The 24,063-nt window shown below is 40.5% G+C and overlaps 1 protein-coding gene across 1 annotated transcript in view; it reads right to left on the bottom strand.

Annotated features, from left to right (window-relative positions):
* The window catches only part of wnk4a (WNK lysine deficient protein kinase 4a), a 56,140-nt gene that overhangs the window by 17,220 nt on the left and 14,857 nt on the right, over positions 1-24,063 (bottom strand). The window contains 8 exon segments of the mRNA XM_080048884.1: positions 1,448-1,521; positions 2,266-2,411; positions 3,415-3,763; positions 5,851-6,070; positions 6,382-6,470; positions 10,845-11,002; positions 13,627-13,847; positions 14,617-14,789. Coding sequence (XP_079905010.1) covers positions 1,448-1,521; positions 2,266-2,411; positions 3,415-3,763; positions 5,851-6,070; positions 6,382-6,470; positions 10,845-11,002; positions 13,627-13,847; positions 14,617-14,789 — 1,430 coding nt within the window.

Here is a 24,063-nt window from a genome sequence, read left to right as displayed (position 1 = left end):
GTGGGTCTAGGAGGAAGCAGCAGGTTCATGTGATCGGTTTTATTTATACAATGAGGCAGTTTGGGGTTTCGGGGAACTGGAGAGCGCTGTATAAAAAGATTGGCTTCAGCTAATTGCGTCCCGAGGGCCTTTTCTGGATAGCTGTGGTCAGTGACTCCCCTCCATCATCGGGCAGCAAACATTTGCAGGGCCTGGCCGTACCGGTTGGCAGCGTAAGACCGTCTCTATTTAAAAAAAAAAAAAGCTCCACCTTACGGGTAACTTCAGTTCAAATGCAAAAAAGGCCTCGTTTCACCTTTACACACTGACTACATGGAAATTATGAATAAATATTATTCAATATTTGTGTTGACTTTTTCAAATGATTCTGATGAAATGTTTTGCTCATTAGAAATTCAAGGCTTTTCTCAGCGGAAGAGTGAAGCAACTTGGAGAATGTTGTGGATCCTAAAAGGTACATGCCTATGTTGTAATGAAATATAATATTCAACAAGGTCTGACGTATGTTTTAATATAATACAGGCTGAAGGAACTGTCAATCATAAGCCGGTCATAATTATTTTGTAATACTAAGAATACAAGTAAAATACAGAAATGAACTGTATTCATGTAAACAAATCACTTTAAAAATGAACTGACAACACTTTTGATTATGGATATATTGTTTAAGTGGATTTGCTGATTTTACATATGTTATACTTTATATCTTATGTATGGTCTAAATATCTTTGTTTTTTTTACCACCGACAAAACAGACAATTTGACTTTTCACTATTTTTGAGAAGAACACTAACTTAATTAAGACAAAATGTATTTATTTATTAACCAAAACAATAACCAAAAGATTGATCTATAATGAAAACCATCATTATTTGTAGCCTTAGTAAGAATCACGTCACGTTCAGAACTCAACATAACATCATTGCCTCCCAACAGGAGATGGGGCCTAGATGACAGCCCTCTAAACACACACACACACACACACACACACACACACACACACACACACACACACACACACACACACACACACACACACACACACACACACACACACACACACACACACACACACACACACACACACACACACACACACACACACACACACACACACGCACACACACACCTGGTCCATTGTCGGCCCTCATGCCAAGAAGACCAAAGCCCCTCTCCCCTGAACATCCCACCAACATAGTAAACACAGGGCCTCCACAACATCTGAAACCCAGTCTCACAAAAAACCTGCGAGTGGTCCACTGCAGTAAAAACACCAGGCCACCTGTCCACCAACCTACAGCTTGTTTTCAGCCCCACAGATGTGAATTCACATTGATTATTATCTGTCCTTTCACGTAAATAAGGAAGGGACTATTGAACTCATTTGTTCCCCGGAAGTTTAAAAATAGAGCAGAGTGAGGAGTAAAAATAGTCCGATGAACGGTACCTGTCTACGGGGGAGTTGAAGCCGCTGGGGGAACTCGAGTTGCCACGCTCGATGTTGTTGGACACAGCGATACTCTAGAAACAGAAATACATGTGGTGAATGTGGGTCAATACTAACAGTGATTTCTTTCTTTTCTGACACAATGTAGCCAGGAATTTGTTTTCACATATTGAATGTTGAGTGAAGAAGCATTTGAGTTGCTTCAAACTAAGAATGTCAGCACAAAATGTTGATTTTTTTTTTCGTAATGTGGCATTAATGAACCATGTCTCAGTTTGGCTTAAAAAATGGCTTTTAGTGAACTAATTTGGACCAGACTTAATTATAAATGAGCTCTTTCCTTAAAATTTGGGTCAGCCATCCATGTTCCTCTCAGGATTAATTCTAATAGCTCTTGTGATCCCCTGACTTTTCCTCTAATGCCATAATTAGGTCCAAATGTCAGTGTTTACAGGACTTTGGTTTTTGGTTTATAACCGGCAAAACTAATCACATTCCCATCAACTTTGTATTCACTGCTAATTAGCACATCATGCTAAACTAAAGCCGCTTAAAAACCGCCAACCAAACCAAACTAAACATTGATACTGTTGCCATTTAATTGTCATATAAAATAGGTAGAAGTTTACAATGAACTAGTGGGGAAATCTAACGGTTGCATGTGCTTTGTTACTTTGTGTGCCCTGTCAGAACTCAATTAGAGTGAGTGATGCTGCTGTTAATGAACATGGTCTCGTAAAATCTTGAAAGCAATCCTCGAAGGCCTCTACTTCCGTGCCCTCTCCACTTTGAACACGTCCCTTGTTGGGTCCACTCACCGAGGGGAAGCGCAGTGCGGGGATGGGGAGGCCGTTTGCAGTGGGGCTGTCTGTGTGCGTGGTGGGAGGAGTGGTGTTAAAGCTGCCGCCATCCAGCGAGTCCTGGAGCCCAGAAGAGCTCAGATAGCCGTCTGTCTCACAGTCAGCTGTAGCAACAAAAGACACAGGACATTAACATGTGACCAAATGTGGCCTGATTCACTTACACATTCTGTACAGTGCACACACACAAATGGAATGAACCCGAACTAAGGACTACCACGGACGCACGCAAACACACACACACACACACACACACACACAGACAGAGGGTTTGAATTAACTCTGTTCTGGAGATGTCACATGATATGTTGAATTTCTGCACTACGACTATCAATAAGAAGATGTGGGCTGCTGTTTTTGATTAAGAAAATAATAATGATATTGTATAACCAAAAACACAACACACACACACACACACACACACACACACACACACACACACACACACACACACACACACACACACACACACACACACACACACACACACACTGTTAGACTCACAGGGAGTGAATCGTTTAGCTATCCCCAGGTTCCCATTTCACTGTTAGCCTCTGAGATCAGAGCAGCATTTTGTTCAGAACAATAGTTCAGCTCATTCAGCTAATTCAAAACATTTGTCTCCAGAGTTTATGAGAGTTCTTGACCCAAACACAAAATAGTGTCAAAGTGAGGGGTCAGAGGATGAACTCCCAATCATCTGATGCACATGTGTGCAGGGGATTACAAACACTAGTGTAATGTAGCTAAGTGCATTTGCTCAAGTACTGTACTTAAGCACACTTTAAGAGTCCTTTACTGAAGTATTTCAATGTATAAGCTATCTACTGTATGTTGAACTTTTAACTCAAATTGAGTGGACACCCACACCAGTATAAAAAGTTATTGGGATTTTTTTTACTGCTTTTAACTTCAATATTATAACGCTTCTTACATGATGTGAATGCAACAGAAATAATATGTTACCCCTTGCACAATGACTAACTTAATTTGTCTTTTTATTGTTAGTTTTATTTATTAAAGAATCTAAATATTGATAGGAATCTTATACTTCTTATTTCTATGGGGGAAGGGGGGATTTCTGATTTGAACCACATGTACACTCACAGTTAGCGGAGGAGATGCTGTTGAAGCGGATGTGGAAGTGCTGGTCTGCCTCGGGCTCCTCCGGCTCTGCGGGGTAGCTGGAGCTCACGCCGGAGTCCACGGAGCTGGTGACTGGGGACAGTACAGGGGCCAGGGCCAGGGGGCTGGGGGTAGGGGTGGTGGTGGGTGAAACCTGGCCCACTTTAGGCACTGTATTCTGGGGCTCTGGTTCTTCGACTATGGCCTCCTGCTTCCTCTTCTCCGCCATCCGCCTCAGCTTCTCTCTCTGCCTCTTGATGACCGTCACCCGGTCCCGGATGGCCTTGGCAACCAGCTTGAAGTCTGCCTCGCACACAAAGCCGAGCACCACCTGCATAACAAGACACACACACACACACACACACACACACACAGATACACATACAGAAACACACACACACACACACACACACACACACACACACTGTCAGGGCACAACATGGACACCAGTGCAGGAGTCACGGCCCATTGTGTTAAAAACGTGCGCAGATGTAGGGCACTGTCTGACCTGACCACGCGAGCTGAGACAATAACATTTAGCGCTCCGATGTGACAAATTCTTTTGTGCTTGTTTTGTAAACTTAACTGAATATAGTGTTGGCCAAGCTGACCTGGAATATGAACAGCCCTGGGATCTAAACCTGTCCGTAATGAAACAGCCCCATCTGGTCTTTTCACAGGGACTCAATATAAGGACAAGGTATGTCACATTTTTGTTGTAAAGAAATTTGGATTTTTCTTGGATTATCCGGGGCTCGTCAATGGGGGTTATGTCCCAAACGTGTTTGTAGTTTCAGTAGTTAACAACACAAAAAATGGCAGAAAGTAATTGACCTACTTGAATCGCTATGCAAAATATCAATGTTCAAAATCTACCAGCAAGCTACTGCAAAATGTAGTTAAACTACTGGTTTAATTACACATAGGTCACTTCTCCCCTGACACTGCTCACTGCATTCTTGTGCCAGTCTTGCAGAGCCTCTTGTGACACCCAGCCCTGCAGAGTGGGGACACCCAGTCCTAACCCTGCCTATCAACACCTGTTCAGATTACCGACTAGATGTCCCTACGTGATACCAAATTTGATCTTGCTGAAAACCACCACAGAGAGGTAAATAAGTATAGGAATTGTGGCTTTTTGTTTTTTCATTAAAATCGACCTCTAAGGAGGACGCGAGGGCCTGTTGCGTAACAAGCGAGCAGGGCCTTTATATTATTAAAGACATGACCTCGGCTGCTTCCTGAGACACCATCTCACATTACCAAGCGCTGATGATTAAATGTTGAGCCATGCCCTTGACACACTCCGCAAGGCGTTTCGCTGTATGGTTTCGGGGAGCGCGTTTCACATTGCGTTCTGTCATAACAGAACCGTCAAAGAAGCGTGGATGATAATGGGGTGCATTAGTGAGGCTACTGACACTGTTCGGGGTCAAAAGAGAATATACAGTATATCTGTATGTATAATTGAATCGAATGGCATTCTTGTCATCTAAACGATGTATTTTCTGCCAAGCGACTTTCTTCTATGGAGGATAAATTAGACTGCGGTCAATATCAACTTTATATCTAGTCAGCCTTCCGCCAGAAAAACCTCTTAAAAGCCATCAGCATAAATCAATCTCAGGATACTGAAGTCGCCTCTATCTGTTGATCTGGGATCACTTACTCAATTTCCTCATTAATGGCTGCTACGAACTGGGTCAGAGATGCAGTAAAAGTTGACCCGCGTAACATACCGAGTGCGTCCCAATACTTGCCTGATATTAAGTATGGTAGGATATCCCAATACATGTGGTCAGATGCAGCATGCTTAAAAATACCCAGATTGCCCTACTACATCAACTGAGCCTCTGAGTGAAAACACAGCAATGCGACGTATATACAGTATAAGCAAGAGGCAAGTTCAGGCGCAATGTTATGATGAGATAAATAAGTAGATATATGTCCCAATTGTGTGCCTACTGCATGCAAACTACATCCCTTTTATGATCAGCTGTAGTATGTAGAATAGTTAAAAGAAAGAGTATGCTATTTGGAACTAATAATAATAATAATTGATTGGATTTATATAGCGCTTTATTTCTCTGTGACTCAAAGCGCTTTACATGGTTCCAGGTTCAATTCGTTCACACACAGTCATACTGGTGTTGGTAAACTACGAGAGTAGCCACAGCTGCCCTGGGGCAGACTGACGGAAGCGTGGCTGCCATTCAGCGCCAACGGCCCCTTCGACCACCACCTCAAACATACAGCAATCATACACATTCACACAAGGTAAGATGGGTGAAGTGTCTTGCCCAAGGACACAACAACCATGACACAGGTGGCCGGGCGAGGATCGAACCGCCAACCCGCTTAACCACCTGAGACACAGTCGCCCCTGGGAACTGGGACTTTCTTAGTGTGTGAGCCTACCATCTCCTGAGAGACCTCCTCGGGCACGTCTTTGTAGAGTTCGAAGAGGAACTCTATGGCGTTGTTGTCCTTGTATTTGCCGTGCAGTTTCTTGCTGTCGTCCATCCTGAGCCAGAGCTTCAGTCCAGACTTCACCATGTCGTCCTCCTCAGCCAGCTCCACGTGGACTCCATTGTTCTCCTGGAAGAACGGGTGCTCCAGAAGGTCCTGGATGGTGTATCTGCATGGGGAAGGAGGGAATGTCAGTCTTCTGATTTTGGACACTGTAAAAAACTTAAAGAATTTGGTTTTTAGTTTTTTTAAACCCAGAGCATATATTTGTTATATAATTATTCACACAGATAATTCCAGATTTGTATTTTCACCCTGCAGCAGCTTCTGATTTGCATTATATATGTGCCCCTTTAAAGCACTTTCAATGGCCTTTTGTCTGAATTGTGCTATATAACTTGCCTTGCCTTGCCTTATAAGCTACTGACTTGACTTTAAATATAGATAGATTTTTTTTAAAGTGTATGTTTTCCATTGTACCTTTCATCTTTGTTCATGCGAATGCAGCCCTCGATGATCTCCTTGAGCTCTGGGACTTTGACTTTGTAGAAACTGTCAGGTTTGATTCCCTGTGAAAACAATCAAGAGAATACTTTAATTATAATACTTTTAGTTTAGCTTCACACTGCAACAAAAAAAAAGTGCCAGAGGGAGTTTAAAAAACAGAATAGGTGACTGTCAGCAATAATCTCCTTCCTTGTCCATTGATCCCCCATCAGTGACAGCCACTCCCATTCGCACAACATCTTAACGCACGTAATCCTCTTGCTTAGTGACATCTGCCTCTAGCCACCATGACATTCCACTTCGCTATCATGTCAACAGCAGTATAACAAAACCCAAAGGCTTATGAAAATGGAAAAATATTTAAAATGCCAATCCGTCAATGGGATTTTTCAAACTCCTGGAAATGAACTCAAAACTTTTTTTTTTAATATTCCAGTAGGATGACTCACACGAAGGAATTCTTTTTCTGAAATGCTATCATGAGAATGTAACATGGATTACAGCACAGCTCCCATCCCGGTAAAAAACACTGATAAGGACGTGGAAAGAGCCAAGGTCAAAAACAATGTTTGGCCCACAGATACCAAGGCAACCAGCTGATGTAGAGTCCAAACACCCAAATAATTAGATCTACCAGTAAGAGGCGGAGTGATACAGTTTCTTATCGCATTTTAAAAGACTGACATGTCACACAGTAACAGTTAACAGGGATATTTGTTTTGACCACGAATCTTGAGAAATTTCTGCTTCCTGTTGAAGTGAGACAGAGGACAAAGCTGTAAGACAGTAGAGAGGAAAAAATGCATCTATTTCCAAACACCAATTTAATTTAGTTCTTGTCTTTTAGTGAATGCATATATTATATTGACGTGCAAGGCTGCCCATAAGGGCTAGATAGAAAGAGGGAAAGCTTTCAATGGCCCAGCCCTTTGGGGGGGCCCATGGTCTCTCTTCGCTAAACTTTATTTTTAACCGAAGTATTCACTATAACCAATTAAAAGTCACACAACCATAACAACAAAACAAACATTTTATTTATTGTAACTTGTCTGTCCTTAGTGCGTGCTAACAGCGATTTTAAAAAGCCTGGCTCAGAGCCATCAGCTGTTTATGTTTACACTAACCCGGACACAGAACGTCGCAGATTGACGTTTCGGGGAACGGACCTCTTAAAAAAATGATGCATTACTTTCCTTTACTTTTTTGTATGACCTATGGAGACACAATTGGGTTTTGATATATTGTTGTACAGATTGGACTGGATTATTTTACCTGAGTCATTCTGCTACTTGTGTCTGGGTGTTGTTCTATGAATTGTGAAAAGTATTTGGGCACCTCAGGTAAAACAGGAAACAGGTGTCTATAAACAAGTTTAAATTTGTAAGGTCCATTGTTGTTAAAGAATTTCCCTATGGAGACAAAAACGTGACACATGTCTTCAGGTTGACACGAGGAGACAGGTACAATTTGTAAAATGCTCTACAAGTGTCATTTCACACATGCTGAACAAACTGCATATACCAGACCCAGGTGTCACACCATCAGAAGGTCTGCCCGTGGCACAGGACATATCTGTGACAGTGTTCTTTGTTGTTGCCTGCTCCTGTAATATACATAGTGAATACTAAAGAAGACCAATGTTATTTTGTAGAGATCTGTTGAGTATTTAACAATTGCGTGAGTGTTAGGGTATTGCATTAAATTGGTAAGTAAGTCAGAAATGTGCTACTATTTTAAGAAATATATAATAATCGCGAAAGAGCCAAAATAGTTTTTTCTCACTTGAGCCCCTGCTCTGCAAACTGTCGCTGCACGTCCCTGGTTGATAAGATAGTAAGTCTCTCTACAAATACATGTATGTGTTTATTTTGGGATGAGCACATGCACACACATTGATACGAGTAAAGCACAAGTGGGTCCATTGACTGGAGGTTTTCAGGGGCCCAGTCATTCATGTAGGAGGGCCTGTTGACGTGTTATGTAAAATCATTGCTCCTATCGTTAAGGCAACACATACAAATCCCGGGAGCCCAAAGTGGCACCGGTTCAATCAGTGAAATGCTTATGTTATCTCATATGTGAACATGTGATGAAGAGGATCAGAATGAGGGCACATTGAGATATATCTCTGATGAAGCAGTCGGCTGCAGTGTCCTTACAGGCACCTTCAGAGCAAATCATTTGTTTTTCTCCGTCTAAATCTAATTTATGACAGAGTTCCTTCCCCATGGAAACAGAGGTCTGGATTCAATCTCAAGATCTCTTTGTTTCGTTTATACAATGTTAATTTAATGATCCCTAAACAACCTTTTGCCCAAATATAAGCATAAAGAACAACTTACAAGGAAAGTGTGGTATTCTGTTACATACTTCAGTCCATTTTAGGGAAATAGTACACTACAGTACATGGCCAAAAGTATGAGTGTGGACACCCATGTTTATACACTTTTGCATACTTATGGTTTGTGGCTATTTGTCAAGGTTTGAGCCTTTTTGTTTCATATAAAGGAACTCCTCATGAAGAAGAGAATTATATTATAGACAATGTGCAACTTTGTGTCCACAGCTTGATTAAAGGTCCTCAAACATGACAATGTCTCAGTGTTGTTCACAAAGAAACGGTCTGCCAAGGCTTTTTCAAAGGAAAAATGCACTCTTTCAAGCTTCTTAAATGGCAGTATTTTCTGCTATTTTGAGGCTTTTGTGATAATAAACTGGACATCTTTGGGGGTTTGACAATTGGTCTGACCAAACAAGAGTTTAAAAGTTGTATATATGTGTTCTCAGCAAATGTGATGGGAATTTGAGACGGTCACATACGGAGACCTACTAACGCTAATGGTTTGAAATTAGATACACAACAATCCCATATGGGTGTTATGTTTGGGTGTCCACACGCTTTTGGCCATGTACTGCAGATGACAAGGCATATTTTGTTATACTACGCAGGCATTTATTGACTTATCAATCCTTTTTATTGATGTAACATTAAAAAAAATATTATGAACAAGGCCAACATAACGTCTGCAGACAGTTGTGACCACACACACACAACACATGAAATAATTTTCCAGGGAACCTTGTATATGTTTTAACTTTCCGACGTCAACATATATTTCCTATTAAATCACATGTGACTTCGCATACAAGCCAGTCATATAACTAAAACCTTACATAAAGTTTATGGGTTGGTGTTAAATGTCGTAAGGAATTTAACTGCCAAAGCCATAAATTGATATACGTCGTCTGTACTGCACATCAACAAATCATGAATGGCCTCGCTACTATACTTTTAATTAAAACCTTGCTGCCAATGGAACATTCATATGTTGTGTTGTTTATGGATGGATGGAGCCAGACCCTGTTGGCATTGTTGCATTCTCACTTTCCAGCCTCCGTCAGACTGTGTTTGCGTTGCATATGTGACACGTGAAGAAAGAAGAAACAGCCACTCTTTGTGGGGGTAAAAAGAGTGAGACACACTTTCCAAAACATATAATTCCACCGTAGCGTCATGGATGTACTTGGCACCCGGGGAACTAGCTTCAATACGGCGCCCTAGAGCCAGTAGCTGTAATACTGCCATCATTGCTTCTGGTCTTTATTTTCTACAAAGTCCCACATTCATTTTCTTATAAAAACGTAATAATACGACCCAAATCCAACAATAGCTGTTCTGTAAGTGGGAAATGTATTGTGCAACATATGTGCTTTCTGTAAAAAAAAATGTATGCAATGCTTAAAGGTGGAGTCAGTTATTCTGGAGAATGATTCTTGTAAAAAATCACTTTTTGTCCCCCCCAGAAAAATCCAGTGTTAATACAAAGCCTAGGCTCTGTAAACAAGCATGCTGCTAGCTATGGAGGCCCCCCTTTGTTAACATACCCTTTGTTTACACACAAATTTACAGAGCCTAGACTGTGTATCATCACCAGATTTTTTTTCAGCGCACACACACAGTACGTACAGTATTGCCACAGCCAGTTAGACAGGCTCTTTGAGATGGTAAATACACTGTTAATCATTTCAGACAAACATCTGCGTCATGATAGCGAGCTGAATAACAAAAAAGCAATCAAGTTATGGAGCGCCTCTTTAAACTGAGCTTGTAATGGACCAAACTGAGCCCATAATAAACTAATTGCATCTGTCATTCCATGTGGGCCCTCTTCTATATACAGCTTATGGTGGTCCCCCACTTATTTCCAAGGATTCAGGATAACCAGCAGCACACACGAGACATCCTGGTTCCTCTTTAGGTTTAATTCCAGTGGTCACATGGCGGGAAGCATCCACACGCACACACGCACACACACACACACACACACACACACACACACACACACACACACACACACACACACACACACACACACACACACACACCAGGACAAATACATTAAATACAGTTCCCTCATCCCCTTCCCTGTACTCACGCTGGTGACTTTGCGGTAGATCTGCGCTGCGTTTTGGCACTCAGAGTAGGGGTACTCGGAGGTGGCCATCTCCAGGATGCACATCCCAAAGGCGTAGACGTCCACCGCCTCGTCGTACTTCTCCTCGTACATCTCGGGGGCCATGAACTCTGGGGTTCCTGTGTTCAGGGGTTATAGGGCAGAGGGTTAGGTCAACAGTTAGTCTAATAATATTTCTATTATTCCGGTTGCCATCTATCCATTTGCTCCTTTTTAATGTAATTTATATGGATTTTTTTCTTCTTCTTTTTCTCCCCTTTTTTTTTTTTTTTTTTAGAAATTTGTCTGCCCGAAATTCTTACGCCCCTGTCAAGCACTTTGAATTGAATTTGAATTGAACTTTGAAAAAAAGTTGTTGCTCTAAAAATAAACTTGCCTTGCTTTGCCTATTACTACTGAACCATTGGAGGACCATCAAAAGTCCTGTTAAGTCCAATCTTTATGGATCCTGAAGAAATATTAGGTTTTCAGCAACAACTCACCACCCATGGGACACTAGACTCAGACCACTAAGAGATATATACTTATAATCGAGATATATTTATAGAAAAGAATCTTGTCTTTTTAATGTCTCATTGTAAAAAAAGTTATCTTGGCACAGTGTAAAATGCATGGCAGAGTATTAAACTAAACCTTGATTGATTGACACGTTGACAGCAATTCAAGCTGTAAACACTACGCTGCCACATTTTATTATCATCTTATAAACTTGACATGGCAAACACAAGCTTAATTGCACAACACAGTGGACATGGAGCAACTTAAGCATGTATATAGAGTTGTGTTCCTGGCAACTTGATGAATGTACTCCAAAATTTGCTCTGTTTTGGTAAGTAGCTAAAATGCTTCGCTATGTTGAACAGCTAGTTGCTAAGTTTGTTTGTATGCTTTTTGTTCCTTGCTTGGACGTTTGTGTACACGTTGTTTGTTAGGGCTTTTTTTCAGTAGAAAAATCTGGCTGATGCTGCTGGAAACAACGCTGATGAGAGCCGTGAGAGTGAACCGACACAGCAATGTATTTGGCTATAAAAACCAAAACAATGAGTGGAAAGATGCTACACTCCTCTGTAAACCTTTGTAAACATTCTCCTCGGGTTTGTCGGTTCCAGAGATGACTTTTAAACGGTTGAACAGGATCAACTCAATTAAAATGAACATTTTAAATGGTTCCCTAGTGAAAAGGGACAACAGAAAACCACTATCAATGAGCCAAAGATATTTCGTCATTATGAAATAATTAAACACAGTGTTCAATTCAGATCTGGTGAATTAATCTCCACTAAATCAAGTCTAGTGTAATTTTTAACACAAAGAATCAAGTATGAGCAAGCCCTTTATAATGGGTCTGATGGCGGACACTCCCATGTAATTGATGGAAATGACAGGTTCCCACTGAAGTTCAAAGCCATACGAGTAACGATGACGTTTTTTTTAAAACCGCAGGCAAGAATTTACACACAGGCGTATGCTGTATAGTGTAGTTGCTTGTGGTGTGCAGAGGAGAGGAGAGGAGAAGGAAGGATCAGAGCAGGAGAAAGACAAAGAGCCTTAAGCACGAGAGCTCAAACAAAGGCTTAAGTTCATGGAAGTTCCTCTACTTTTCAAGATTAGTGTCATTTAGGTGGAGATAAGGCTTGACCTTCTAAATCACTTCCTAAAGCACATTTTTATACACTTGCTTTTATGTGATGCTTTGAATCTGCTTTCTCATTGTATTTTGGCCCTAGCACCTGTTAATGTAATATTAAGTTAATATTTATTTTTTATTTAAAGCCGCTCCATCTTCCCCTTTTTCACTATTACAATGATGTGTATATATGGGTTTGACAATTGATTTGATGTAGGTACAGTCATATGAAAAAGTTTGGGAACCCCTCTCAGCCGGCATTATAATTGACTCTGCTTTCACACAAAAAAGATAAAAGTGGTATGTCTTTAATTTACCAGGAACAGCTAAGTACTGGGATGTTTTCCAAACAAAGATTTTTTGAAAAGCAGTATTTAGTTTTATGAAATTAAATAAAATGTGAAAAACTGGCTGTGCAAAAATATGGGAACCCCTGTGGTCTTGCTGATTTTAATGCATGTAACAGCATGTAAAACTGAGGACTTTAAACACAAAATTGGTTGGATTATGTTGTTAAGCCTTGAACCTCATATAAAGGTCTGTTTAAACAGACATTTCTATGAGGTTCAAGGCTTAACAACATAATCCAACCAACTTTGTGTTTAAAGTCATCAGTTTTACATGCTGTTACAGGCATTAAAATCAACAAAACCACAAGGGTTCCTATATTTTTGCACAGCCAGTTGTTCACATTTTATTTTATTTCATACAACCAAATACTGCTTTTCAAAAAATCTTTGTTTGGAAAACATCCCAGTACTTAGCTGTTCCTAGTAAATTAAAGACATACCACTTTTATATTTTTTTTTGTGAAAGCAGAGTCAATTATAATGCCGGCTGAGAGGGGTTCCCAAACTTTTTCATATGACTGTATATACAGTAAATATATTGTATGTGCTTTTATGTCCTCTGTCAAAGCACCTTGTCAACTATTGTTTTTAAACGTGCGATACAAAATTGAATTGAACAAAGTGTACTTGTTGTGAATGCATCTATTTCTTGTCATTTGTATGTATCGTTGTCTGAATGTGTCAAATAAAAAAGTGAGTTAAGAAAAAGGTGCGATACAAATAAAGTTATCATTGATTACAGTACGTACAAAAAAGTTTGTCTTACCAATGACACTTTTAGCGAATGAGGCACTTTTGAGCGTGGCCAGCCCCAGGTCTCCGATCTTGACGGAGCCGATGGGGCCGGTGATGAAGATGTTGTCACACTTGAGGTCTCGGTGGATGATTGGCGGAGAGCGCGTGTGCAGGAAGTGAAGACCTTTGAGGATCTGGATGCTCCAGCGCTGCAGCAGCTTCAGCTTCATCTCCTTGAACCTCTTCAGGTACCTGACACAAAATGGAGGATAAGGAATAAACAGGCCAGATCCAAACATGTCAAAACAATGGGAAGAAGTGCCACCAAATGTAACTCATCTCTTATTTAGACAGCCAGAGAGGAAGTTTGAAAGAGTGTGCAAGTTTCTTGAATTCTCTCCCAGAAAATTGTACTCAAAGTGGAGCTATTCTCTGGACCGTAGTCTGCACCTCTTACTAAATCATTGAAACGAAAGGACAAGCTTTCAAACATGACACAAATATCCTCTTTGCTATGAAGACAAGAAGAGTTTTATTTGGAAAAAGGGATATCCGCCATTTGAGAAATGTAACACCTTCAATTTCTAAAAGTACTTACGTCAACTAGATTTTCCAGATCATTCTAAACACTATTCAGAAGGTTATTAAATACGTATTTGTTCATATGTTGTTAATTGCCAGATTTATGATACATTTTGTCTTAAGAACATGCTGAAAATGCATCTGTAAGACCTGTAGATGGTGTTTTTTTTATTTATAAAAGAAAAAAAAGGCTTGATCCAAAAGCTGTCCTGGACGTTGGACACTAATATGTTGTAAAAATTAAATAAAGATTTCCAATCTGCACAAAGTAGCCTACCGATGAGGAGCTATGTCTGAATCTTCTGTTTACAAAACACAAACAAACTAATTGCTTCCTGTGTAAAATACAGCCAGAGGGGGGGGACTCTCATGAAAATGTTGCATTTTGTGCCTTTAACGGGTGGGGTAGATTTGAATCTTTGTTTGAGAGGAGACTCACGTTTTGAGCGTGCCTGAGGTCATGAGTTCAGTCACCAGGATGATGCACTTCTGTCCCTTGGCCAGCGCCTTCCAGGAGTCATGGAAACGCACGATGTTGGGATGCTGCAGGCCCTTCAGCATGTCCACCTCCTCACTGAAACGCTGCCTCTCTGCCTTGGTCAGCTTACGGGTCTGTGAAGAGAGGAAACAAAATATCACACACTGTTTATTATATGTGTGTGTGTGTGTGTGTGTGTGTGTGTGTGTGTGTGTGTGTGTGTGTGTGTCTAGGGGAAGGGATAAACAAATAACTGAATAAAACCAACACAATCCGGCACATAACACTGTTGAAAAATGATTAATAATATGTTTCCATGCACGGTAGAATCCTGGTTTGGATCCTATTAAAGTCAGTGATTCTAGAAAGCGCTTGTTGTCAAATGGCTCCTGACTCCTTAAGGGTATTTATTGTAAATGAAACATTATAAACCAGGTTATTGAGCTCCCTGTGAATATGAATATAATATTATCAGGGTGTCAGATTGTTTGCGTGCAGGTGTGTCTTTGTATTATTCCATATCTTTATCAGTGTCTCATTTCTGTCTCGTTTAGATTATCTAAGCAGTTTGAGGATGGACCCAGTTTTGGTTTCTGTCTGGAAAAAATAAAATAGAAAGACTTTTGTTGATCCCTGGGGGTGTGCAATGAGCTCATGAGATCATTTGACTGAATTGCTATTTTATTTTGTTTCACTTCATTTATCCGGCCTCACATGTGTCTCTGTCCTGCCAAATGTCTGCTTGGCAGGAAGGATATTTTGTTTAGTTTGCCATAAACAATCAGTAGCGGACTGGCATATCCACCGTCCTTTTCCATAAGGCACAGAAGCTGAAATTGTTGGGTAGAAGTAGTATTTTACTGGTAAGTATGGACAGATTTAAGAGTTGTGATTTCTATAACTTGATTTATTTTACAGCGACTTATCGTCAATTTTCTGTCACTGTCATGTTTTGATGTGGTTCATTTGTGGCTCAGGAATTTCCCCATTGGTTCATAGTCCCGCCTCTAAGCTCTTATTGGCTCGGTTGTTCCTCAAATAGGGGATATCAAAAGAAACAACACCAGACCCCTATCAATTGCAAAACAATAAACAGACTAAAGATGTATACATACCCTTTGAGGTCTGGAAATTCACAACTCTGCTGACTTTATCAACAGTAATAAAAGTGTCAGACTTTTGACTTTATTCCATCATATTGTTTAGCATTATATTTTTGGTTTTACTGACTATAAAATTATACTTTGAATTGAGGATGCATCTGCACTTTGCAGCATTTAACAACGTAAAGGGCCAAAACATAATTATTTTCAATAATGTGATCATTTTTCATTTTTCAAAAGTAATAAAAGCTGATAATGCGAACCTAGAACATAATAACTTTTTGCACATAATGTAACAACTTATTGCTACATGCTTTAAACTTTACGTGCCGAAGTATCCCAGTTTCTTAGTACTAAATAATAGGTTTATCAGCAACAGGAATAATGCACAAAGACATAATTGGTATACTCCAAAATCCTCTTCACAACAGTGGTCTAAGGGCTAATAAATGGTGGGATGGTTTTGTTTTTCAAGGTCAGTATTAAACTTTGAAGCTTAACATTCAAGCCAATACGGATGAGTAGTTATCTTAAAAACACAAACACATCTCCTATTGAATGACAACTTGAAAATTCCCAAAGGTCGCGTGATATGATTAAGTTCCACAGCTATGACCAAATGGGCCTTGAGGTTCGATTGTTTTGTCAACCATTAAAAAAATGCGGTCGTGTTGACGGTTGAGGCTGCACAGCTCTGGTATGATCAGGGCTGTGTGTATATGGTTACGTAAGCAGGTAGCTAGCGGTAAACACAGCCATCCACGGGGCCAATTTGACAAATCACTCTTAGTTTAAGCTAATGAGCTTGCCGTGGGACCCCCTAAACCACAGGCTCATCCATCATGGGCAACCCCTTATACAGTATGATTACGTAATCCCATTTAGGTTTCCAATCAGGGGGGGGGGGGAGCTCTGAGTTAAGTTTAGACATTTTGGGGAAAAGGAGGTTTTCCAAGAATCCATGTTAAAGGCTATACCCCAAAACACAGCAATCAAACCGGATTGGACAAAGACATTTTTGTGCTTCCTCCTCCTGGATGAATGGCCCAATTTAGCCGGAGTAACTCTGCCTGCGGTGGGTGGTGTGTGGAAAAACTCCTCGGAGACTCTGGGACTACATGAATCCTACATTGAGGTGGATTTCTGGGAAAAACGCTCTGCATATGTTTATGCTTATACAGTCAACCTCGACCACTACTCTCTCTCTCCCCTTCCTCTATGCCTGTCCTCTTAGTGAGTCAGTGGGGAGAAGCTGGTGGTGCTAATGCTAAGCGATAGCATCAACACAGGAGGTAGACTGTCTGAAGACCTGTGCTGTCTCAAGACACGTAATGCAAGACTCCTTTTTATTTATTTATTTTACCTGTGTCAGTCAACTGTCAAACTGTCATTTTACATCAATGGCTCAAACATGACGCACACAGAGGGCGACTTTTCTGACCAAATGCTTTTGCTTTTTGGAGTGTGGTGTCTCGAGAGGGATATGCAAAAAAAGTCAAATTTCAATGAAGCCTTTTGTGAATTGACAAATATAATGACTTAACTTAACTTTTAGTTGGATAGTGATCAGTTGATATGAACACGGGCTACAGTGTATTCCCTATGTGTAAGACCTCATAGTTTGCAAAAAAAAAGCACCTCCTCCAAAAGGGCTATTAGATCACACAGATGTCCATGCATCTTCTGAATACAGTACTCCGTTCAACTGTGATCTAATTTGTGCTTCAGACACTCATTTGAGTGAGGTTTAAGGACCTTAGCCATTGAGGTTTTTTATTTCCACTACACTTTCCACTGTATCACACAAACGCAACATGACACAAGTGTGAATGTGTGTGTGTGTGTGTGTGTGTGTGTGTGTGTGTGTGTGTGTGTGTGTGTGTGTGTGTGTGTGTGTGTGTGTGTGTGTGTGTGTGTGTAGTGTGTGTGCAAGTGCCAGGGAATGTGAATAAGTGGGTTTACGGGTTTGAAGTGTATGTGTATATTTATTTATCTAAGCGCGATAACATCAGACCCCTGCGTAGAGAAGGCCTGTCTCCTGTGGACTCAGCATAGCATGCATTAGCTGAAGGCACGCGGCCGACTCGCTTGCAGAGACACTTGACACTTCCAAAAAACCACAGGCTTTACAAGAGCTCGGGCTACAGCTATCGTGGCAGGATTGCAAAATACTAAAAAACGTTAAATGCCGACGTTTGGCAAAGTTGTGAGCAGCTCCTGGAAAAACTTAAATCCTGCTGTGGCAACTCGGAAAAAAACACTTTTCTTCGTAAAAATTTGTGAGCTGGTGAAAAAAAAGGGAGGGGGGGGGGATTCATGTGACTCAGCCTTGAGAGAGACCCAAGGCCCAGATTTCAATTCAAATCCCCAAAAAACAAAAGAGAAATTGTTGATTTAAAAATGTCAAATAAAGGAGGTGTTGAATGGAGCGGAAAATGAAGCACAGATGGACAGAACAAAGATGTTTTTGCATTGCGATGTTGTCATCTGATTGCATTGTTTTATATTAGTAATTTCAGGGCACCGTAGCAATGCCTCCACCCCAGTCATCACCACACGCACCTCATCTGTTACTTATGCGGAAACATTAAAACCAATGCTTCAGTTTGATTGAGACTGTTTTAACATAGTGACGGCCATCAATTCTTCGAAAGAAAAGTAAAAAGAAATAGGATTTGTTTCCCTATTAAATAGTGTGTATCAAGAAGATTTAAAGCTATAGTGGGTAACTTCTGTTGCCCCCATGATGAATTCTGAGTAATAACAACAACACGGAGTTTGGTTTTGTGAATCTGATAGGGGTAATCAACTTTGTGACAACTCGTTTGGCGATGTCTTGAATGTAACCGTCATTCATTTATATGGAAAAAGTTACGCACTGTAGCTTTAATGATTTCTATCTTGAGTCAAAAACCCTCTAGCATTTCCTGCAGACCTCTTCTGACAGCTGTGCAAGGCTTCTATCAAACTTTTTGACTACATCTATCTACCCCCACCCTCTCTCTCTCTCTCTTCCCACTCCCTCCTCTGGATAAACCAGGCCAAATAACATTGCATAACACCGGGGAGAGCAATCAGGGGGGTTGGGGACTGGGGAGCCACAAAACCAATAAAATCTCCACTCGGGAAAATGAGTCAAGTGAGTACACCAATAAAAAGCAAAAGCTACAATCAAAGGTGTGCAAATGAGCCCTCCGCTTAAAGTTTTTCCTATACAGTGGTCTCTTCCAGCTGGATGTTTTATTCTTAGCTACTGAGAGGTGTGTGCGTGTGTGTGTGTGTGTGTGTGTGTGTGTGTGTGTGTGTGTGTGTGTGTGTGTGTGTGTGTGTGTGTGTGTGTGTGTGTGTGTGTAGTCGGGGGTCCGCAATGGCCTAGGGGGGGTTGGAAATATTTGGGCCCGGTGCCACTTATGTGGAGTTACATAAGCATGTGTGTTGATGGTAGAGGAGCCACTGGTATTAAGAAGTCCCTGTCAGCGCCCTTATTATGACAACCAGACATGAACACGACATGTCAGCCAGCCATTTGCACCCAAACCAGGTGGTTGCGGCCTTACTTAGGCTTAGGACGGCAATGAGCGGTTAATACATGTGTCCTGATGTTACACTGAAGGAGATATACTAGAGAAAGTCTTTCCAGGATTTGAGTATCATCTTGTTAGTCAGTGGGGACAGGCTGCGGTATATGTCGGAATCTTAACTAAGTACAGAGAAAGTGAAAAAAAAAGTAGGGCAAGTGATAAAATGGATGCAGTCATCATTCCCCTTTTATTGCCTGCAGGGATATGTGTTAAAGGTTATAGAAGGAGTTTCAATGAAGTTTTAAGTTATGAATAGTTGAAATGATTAAATTGACTTAAAAATTACTGTTATAATTATGTTATTTAGGTTTTGATCATTTATTCAAATGATAAGGCTGGTGTTTTTCTTTATTCTTTTTAATGTCAACGAATCCCAAGAAAAAACATCAAAACTAATTATGTGTAAGTCCGTGTCTCAAGAGAGTCTACATCCTGTCCCCAAAGTCTGTTCTGTCCTACTGGAGATGTCAATCTTTATAAACAAGTCACACAAAGGTTTAGTTTTATTAAAAGAATATAGAAAGTAGACTCGTAAATTTCCCTCAAAACAGCTGGGTGCAGAAGCTCTAAGCAGACATTACAAGTAAATATTAGTGGTCAGGGGACGATCTTCTATTGCTGATTAATACATTAACATTAAGTGACATTAAGAAAAATTTGATATAACTGCAATTTTTTTGTTGAGAAATTCAAGAAAAATTTGTAAAAGTTTTTACGAGCTAAAGGTGAAGACTATGTTCATAAGTGAAAGTAGAAGTCAGAACTTCATTGAGTCTTTCCAGAAATAATCATATTTATCTGGCATACCTATCAGATTTTGAACCCGTTAGTGACCCATTGATAGGGCTAACCTCTTCTTCTCCTCAATTATTTTTGACCTATTATTGAATGTGCACTTGACAGGCCAAAACTCCCACGTCCCATAAGCTGACAGTGAGGAGGCCTGTAGACAAAGCCCACAGACACTCTCCTATTGATGACAGAGTATAGGAGAGAACCTGCACGTCTCCAGCATTACACAAACCTGCCTGTCAATCAACGGCGGTGACCATGACGACCGGCTGGCCAAACCTCCGGGATTGAGGTCAAAGGGAGAGAGAGTCTGTCTGACCCCCCCACCTCATACACTATAGGCCTACATACCAGACGTAGGTATACCAGACATACCTATGTCTTCTTGACTGACTGAGTGACATGCACCTTGGCGTAAACACTAAGCAGGCGCTCACACTGGCACACAGTGTTGCATTTAGACATTCGCAGGTGGAGAACTGAGGTGGCAGTGTGCTCCTTCCAAGGAAAATTTAACATGGGCAGTATATAGACAGAGGGGGCAGAGAGAGGTGAGCCATTAATCTCATAAGGATTTAGGATTCAAAACCCGCCTCTTGACTGCTGCTGCTCTCACTCTATCCAACTACCTGACCTCACTGCTGGCGCCGATCTAATTACCTGCACCATACCAAGTAGATTACACTCTTAACTCGCGTGTATGTCACTAGGGGAATAGTGGCCTGTGCCAGTGCAGGTCCTTTTCCATCTGATGTTGATATTTTTTTCCTAGATATGAAATATATTTTACAGTCGGACCTATCACAGCTAAAAGTCATAATTTTTAAGTATCGTATTTTTCCTTTATTTATTTTTATTTGCAGACTTAAGTGCACTTTTGGAGTACATTTTGCAATTGGATAATCAGCTTGTCAATGTTGTCTGGTGGACCAGCTATTTAAAAATAGGGAAGATATAGCCTAAAATAGCTTTTTGGTCATTTTTTTTCTCATGTTTTTCCCCCCTTTGAAAGTGTTTGAGAGTTCTCAGGACGTATTGCCTCATCACCTTGTTTGAGAGGCTTAAGATTGATTTAATTTAAAATGGGCGGGGCGGGCAGAGAGACCTTACATAAGTGGTATGTTTACCTTCTTGTTCTTCACATCTCTTAACCTGCCTACTGTTTGTTTTTGGTGGCTCCCTCAAACCTCTGTTATGAACTGCTGTGCACTTTGAGCATTGTCTTTGAATGCCTCTTCTTTAAAAAGTAATCCTCCTGCCTTTCAAGTTGACATGTTGAGCGATTATAGTAACTGCTAACTTGTCCTTACACGCCACATGCCTTATCCACCTCATTTATAATTACTGTGTCAATGCAGCTTGTCGCTAATTACACTTGGACGATTGTGCCAACGGAAATTTCTAAGAATTATTCAACAGTTGCTTAACGGCGGCCATTTAAAATGCGAGGTGCAATTCTGCTTATATATGGCAACAAAAAACAACATGTAGGCCTATGACTTTCAGGGGGATTTCTCAGGCTAATCCAACACTAATCACAGTAATTAATAAACGATGGCACCACTTGACGGTGCGTTTAAAGAACCTTGTTGACCCCCGTGACACTGCTCAGTTGACCTTTGAGGCGTCGAAGTTAAACGGGAGACGAGCGAGAGTGTGCCCTCACCCCGATGTGATCGAATAACCCTGCATGGGAAAGGCAGCTCTGAAATGCTGTAAGGGGTTTGTGTGTGTGTGTGTGTGTGTGTGTGTGTGTGTGTGTGTGTGTGTGTGTGTGTGTGTGTGTGTGGAATGGGGGGGGGGGTGGTGGGGGTTGTTACATAGGCCGTTAACTGAGTGCAAAGACATCTGATGAGAGGCAAAGTGTGTGTGACTGGAACGAATATAATGAACTCTGGATTTAACTCAGAGAGCCACAGAGAGATCACAAGATACCCGTAGGACAGAGCAGATCAAAATACAGCAAAGCAGCCGGGTCTACACAATAACTTTAATCAAATTCTCTTATGAAATCGTCCACTAATATGATTGATGACAAACTTGTGATGACGACAAACGCTTAAAATAAGTCGACTTCATGTGACTCAAAGCTGGAATCTGAGCTCAAGCAAAATTTTAATCAGACTTGATTTGAAAAAACACCCACTTAAAAGTGGACTCTTGAGAACACTTGCTGTCAAAATCACCTTTTGTCAAAATCATTGAATATCTCCTCATGCACTACCTGTTCGTACTGTCTGTGCACTGAAAAAATCTGGTGTTAATACACGGCCTAGCCTCTGTAAACGAGTTCTGAACAAAGGGGATTTTTTTTTACAGGGCACACACAGTATACTGGTTGTGTGAGGATTGAATGAACAAGTAACGTGTCACATGAGATTCTTTCATACTCATTGCATATTGAGCTGTTTTACAATCTGCACACACACTAAGGGGCCATTATTGAAAAAATGAAGAAACCACTCCAAATGTTCAGTGTCTCTTGTTTTACTCTTTAGATGCATATGTTGGAGTAGAATAAACATTTTGATTTTATAATATAAACTACTGACAACATTTCTACCAAATTCACAATAAAAATATTGTCATTTAGAGCATTTTCAATAAGTAATATAGAGATAAAGATTTAAGAAAAATCCAGACCGGTCTCTTAATTTTTTTCCGGGGCTGTATATATGTCAGGCACTGCGGTCATAGCTGCCTGTCATGCTCTGTCACAGTTAGCCTACGTCTTCCTCGGCTGTAAAGGGCCAAAGTGAACCTGTCAGCTCTTAAACTTGATCACACCGAGTCAGCTGGTTCAGGCAGCTGTGGCAGCCGCAAACAGTAATCAGTGCCGACATCTTTACAACACAACAGAGAGCCTTTCTGATCACCTAAGCTTAAAAAAATCGGACTGTGAATATTCCATTGTGCATGAATTCATGTCACTATTTGTTGGTATTTTGCGCTGGAACTTTTTATGTACAAATAAAAATGATTTATCATCTCCTGTTGACTACATTTCTACAATATGTTATTGCCATACTGAAAAAGTGCCATTCAGGAGGTTATGACAACCATATATTACATGTTTAACAAGGACCTAAATACTTTTTTTGTGAAACATAAAATGTCTCAACCACTTCGCAATCACTACTGGCATTTTGTACCAGCAGCCTTGTAGTTCACAGACTTCCTCTAAACATTTACAATAGCATATTTAACTACCAAACTCCCAACAGTTAAGTCCTAATTATTTGAAAATGTTTTATGATAATTATCTTTCGACCAACATACTACTGTACATGCCTCAACGGGTTTGTTATAATGACATATGAGAGGTTTTAAAGGTATGTCCCTCATGGGCTTATTCCTTAGATATTCTGGTGCCTCAGTAGTATTTGCACATACTTGTTGTGAAGGGTTGTTTAAGTTCACTTGACTGTCACTCAGGTGAGTTTGCCAAACAGTAGCTTAAAACTACAATACAATTGAATGAGGTAATTTTAGGTCAAAGGCTCCCATAACTTATTTGCCCTGAAGCTTGTTTTATTTCAATACGTTTCTACAGGCCTGAAGAAGATCAATTATCCATATATATAAGATAAAGGTTTTGTAGGCCCGATACAAGTTTCCCCCAAGGGAACAATAAAGTAGAATTGAATTGGAAATATTGGTACCACTTTTTGAAAGGGTTAAAGGTAAGGTGAGGTAAGGTTATTTAAGGTAAGGTGACATTTGTCATAGCAGTGGGTAGATTCATTTTGCAGTTAGTTGTTTACATTATGGCACTAGATTACAAAACAACTGTAACATAAACATGCTCAAAAATTGTTCTCAGATATTGCTTATTAAAGATCTGTCAATGATGTTCTTAAGATAAATGAATGGTGTTTAAAATACATCAAGTGTACCAATTTAAAACCAATTCATTATAGTTGTTGGTATAT

Source organism: Ammodytes marinus (assembly GCF_949987685.1).
Source record: "Ammodytes marinus genome assembly, chromosome: 20".
Lineage (NCBI taxonomy): Eukaryota > Metazoa > Chordata > Actinopteri > Uranoscopiformes > Ammodytidae > Ammodytes > Ammodytes marinus.
The sequence above is the reverse complement of the archived record's forward strand: the minus strand, read 5'-3'. Positions and strand labels throughout refer to the sequence as shown.